This window comes from Rhagoletis zephyria, unplaced genomic scaffold (genome assembly GCF_001687245.7).
Source record: "Rhagoletis zephyria isolate East Lansing unplaced genomic scaffold, Rhagoletis_zephyria_1.1 Rzeph_scaffold_34820, whole genome shotgun sequence".
Lineage (NCBI taxonomy): Eukaryota > Metazoa > Arthropoda > Insecta > Diptera > Tephritidae > Rhagoletis > Rhagoletis zephyria.
Window position 1 is genome coordinate 1 of NW_016191875.1, and position 3,514 is coordinate 3,514.

The 3,514-nt window shown below is 35.2% G+C and overlaps 1 protein-coding gene across 1 annotated transcript; it reads right to left on the reverse strand.

Annotated features, from left to right (window-relative positions):
• Nucleotides 1–21: 21 nt before the first annotated feature.
• On the reverse strand, nucleotides 22–1,090 carry LOC108354297 (probable cytochrome P450 12a4, mitochondrial; the record flags this gene model as incomplete). Its single annotated transcript, XM_017605491.1, has 3 exons — nucleotides 22–472; nucleotides 527–643; nucleotides 702–1,090. Coding segments are annotated over 3 exons (957 nt in total), but the record flags the coding sequence as incomplete, so codon positions are not given.
• Nucleotides 1,091–3,514: the final 2,424 nt, after the last annotated feature.

Below are 3,514 nucleotides of genomic sequence, written 5' to 3' on the forward strand. Positions count from 1 at the left end.
TGAACATAGTATTATATTTACGGTATTAACGCCACCAAGCAGTAAATCCGTGGCCATCACAGTCGCTACTTTCCGATCGATCTTTAGCAACTTCTCGAAAGCACTCTTTTCATGCTCTGGCCGCTCGAAACCTTGCTGCTTTTCGGCTTCCAGTTTTTCTATTGCTTTATCTATATACTTCAACGATATATTTTGTACATCGTCCATAGCCTGCATTACACGCTTGAATTTCGGTGTGCTCATTCGTCGCCACAGTGAAGGTTTCCACTCCAAATCATAGCCAAGTGTGAATATTGTATTTAAGGCAGATATCATTTTCATACCATCTGCGTGATTTTCATTATGTTCTCGAAGCAATCCAAGGTTCTTGTCCAGAGCAACTAGCGATACAGATTCCAACAACCAACGCTGTATATAGTCCTCAAAGTTTGCTGGCACTTCCAGGGTATTGGGATCGCGTATCAGACGTATTCTGCAAATATTTGAACTTACTACTGTTAAGCAGTGTGAAAAGGATATGATTTACCTGTCAACGAATTCCTGGTTTACTTGTGCCATTCTGCTAAGATATAGGAGTATACTTTTTGGTTGCATTAGCAGTGGATTTACTGCCGAGCGGAATGAGCTCCACTGTTCACCTTGTCTGCGGAAAAGAAAAGATACATAAGCTTTGCTATTGAGACTCAATTAAGACTACTAACGTAGTTAAAACGCCTTCGACACCCTGGTAAAAATCCGCATGCCGTTTTCTCCGATGATAGCGTAGGGTTGAAAATGGGCGTATTGGCCATATGCCTTCGTTGCGAAAGACAGATGCAAAATCATTTGGATTGTGTGTTACCAAGGTGGCAGGCCGACCCAACACTGCGGGTACTACGAAAATATCACCAAACTCCTTGCGCATTGCCATCTCCAATTGGTTGGAGTCTAAATTATAGTATCGACCGCCGGACAAAAATTTACAGATCAGTTTGAAAGCATTGTCTGTAGGTAATTCATTGAAAGGGCGCGCCTGCTTCCAATCCAAAGATGCACCGGAATGCTGACACAAATTTGTAGATGAGTTTTCAGAGGTGGTAGAGCCGATTTGCTGAAAAAAAAAAATATATAATTTTTAAAACATCGCTATTTACATGATAGTCCCTAGGGTGTTCGATTATTCACTTTTTTCAAAGGCCTGTTTAAGAATAATTTGAAAAAAAAAACGGTTCTACATTTTGAAATTGCAAAAAAAAACTGGATAAACCGGTTTTGTTTTAAGGGTCTTCACCTAAAGTGATAAAAGGATAATTTGCTTAAATTATAATTAATTATAAAAAAGTAGTAAATCCGCATGGCGTTAAAACGCCCGAATTCGAATTTTAAAAACTTTAAAAATATTTCTAATGTTTCTATTTTCATCGAATTTCAAATCACCCTATACCGATGAAAAAAGTTCTTATGTAATTAAAAAAATAAAACTTTATCATACATCTACAGGCTAAGGTCCCTAATTTTACCCCTCATGTGTTTAAATTCCTTTTCAAAAGTATGCTCAAACTAATATCTTCTTAAATCTCTTCGTCTGACATGGTTATACACATGTGTTTCAATAAACTAATGAACTAATTCGAATTTGATTGTTCGAAGAAATGGCAACCCTCCTAAATAAAGGTCCCTTTCCTAATAAATCCCTTTCAAACAAATTTCGATTTAAACCCATCTTTTAATAATTCATCCAACTTACTGAATAATTTGAATGTAACTTTTTAAACACGTGGCCACTCTCTTCAAAAATTCAAAATGTTCAAACTCAAGAGTTCTTAACATTCTTTCGTTTGACTACGGTATTTTTATATTGCATATGGTTTTGAATTAGTTAACTGAGTTAGACTTTTCAAACAGTTGGCAGCCCTCTCAAAAGTATTTTCAAGCTTAATCATTGTCAACCCACCTTCGGCGGACTCTGCGATACTTATTTGAATGAACCGATGAATTAAGTGGAATTTTAATCTTCAAACATGTGGCAACCCCGCTATATACAGTTCAGAAATAAAAATGTTTCAAACCGCCCTTCGATTGATACTCACATTTTAATAATTCACTTAACTTATAAAATAATTTGAATTCAGCTTTTAACAGGTGGCAATCCTCTTTCAACACCTCAAAAATATTATTAGCGTTCAAACTAAAGATTTCTTAACATGCCTACCTTTGATATCCATATTTTAATATTTCGTATAACTTGTGTATAAGTAAACTAAACTCGACATTTGAAGCAGGCGGCAACCCTCTTCAAAATATGTTCAAACTACTACTTTCTGAAACCGCTTTCGTTTGGCACCCACATGGTGATACATGTTTCAATACCTAATATGATTTTTAAACAGGTGGCCACCATCCTATAGTTTAGCTAAGAAATAAAGCTTTTTAAAACCATTTCGTCTGATACCCACTTTGTAATAATTGATTTATTTTTTTATAGGTTGAATATATTTTTGAAAAGGTAGCAACTCTTTTCAACAAAGTAAAACTTTATTGCACATCTACAGTGCAAGGCTTTTAGTTTGACGCCTCATTCGAAGGTGCGGATTTTATAGCATTGATTCTTAAATAATAACTAAACTAAAACCAGTTTGCACATCCTCAGCCTAAGCGTTTTAATTTGGTATCTCATTTTTGAAAATCGGGCGAACGGTGGTATAGATCTTTTATGAGGAACAAAAAATCCCTTCGCGTATTATACTATATATAGATACGGATTCTCTAAATACCTTAACTCCAGCGGGCATTGCAATGCAATGAATAATTTTTCTGAATTTTCCATTTTTAAAACACCAATGGTAGCAAATAACAAACGAAGCATCAATTTTGTTTCTGATTGCACGTTTTGAATTTGATCGAAATCGGCTCATAAATACGACTTTTATAAATAACTCGATCCCAGCGCCATCTAGCGAGTTTCTGGTAGCCTATAATAGAACCATATATGAAGGGCTTAGAATCATAAGGGTCTATATTACATTTTTTGTAAATATAAGTTATACCCATATATAGTTAAATATAGTTGAGGGATTCACAACGGTGTCGTAAGTGTCGTATTGTTGTTTGTCGTAAACTTTAAAAGCTTAAATAAATGTCTAGAGAACCTGAAACCACAATCAACTATTTTTGAACACTGCGAAAATTCTCAACATTCCTTGAATGAGTTAATTAACCTGCATTCATTTATAATAATAATAATAATAATATCCCAACGGTTTTTACCCTCCATTCCCGCCCATTCGCACGAGGGGCGCAGTCCGCATGACGTACGGAACCAATATTTTAAATTTTTGTGCCGAGTCACGNTAAGTGTCGTATTGTTGTTTGTCGTAAACTTTAAAAGCTTAAATAAATGTCTAGAGAACCTGAAACCACAATCAACTATTTTTGAACACTGCGAAAATTCTCAACATTCCTTGAATGAGTTAATTAACCTGCATTCATTTATAATAATAATAATAATAATATCCCAACGGTTTTTACCCTCCAT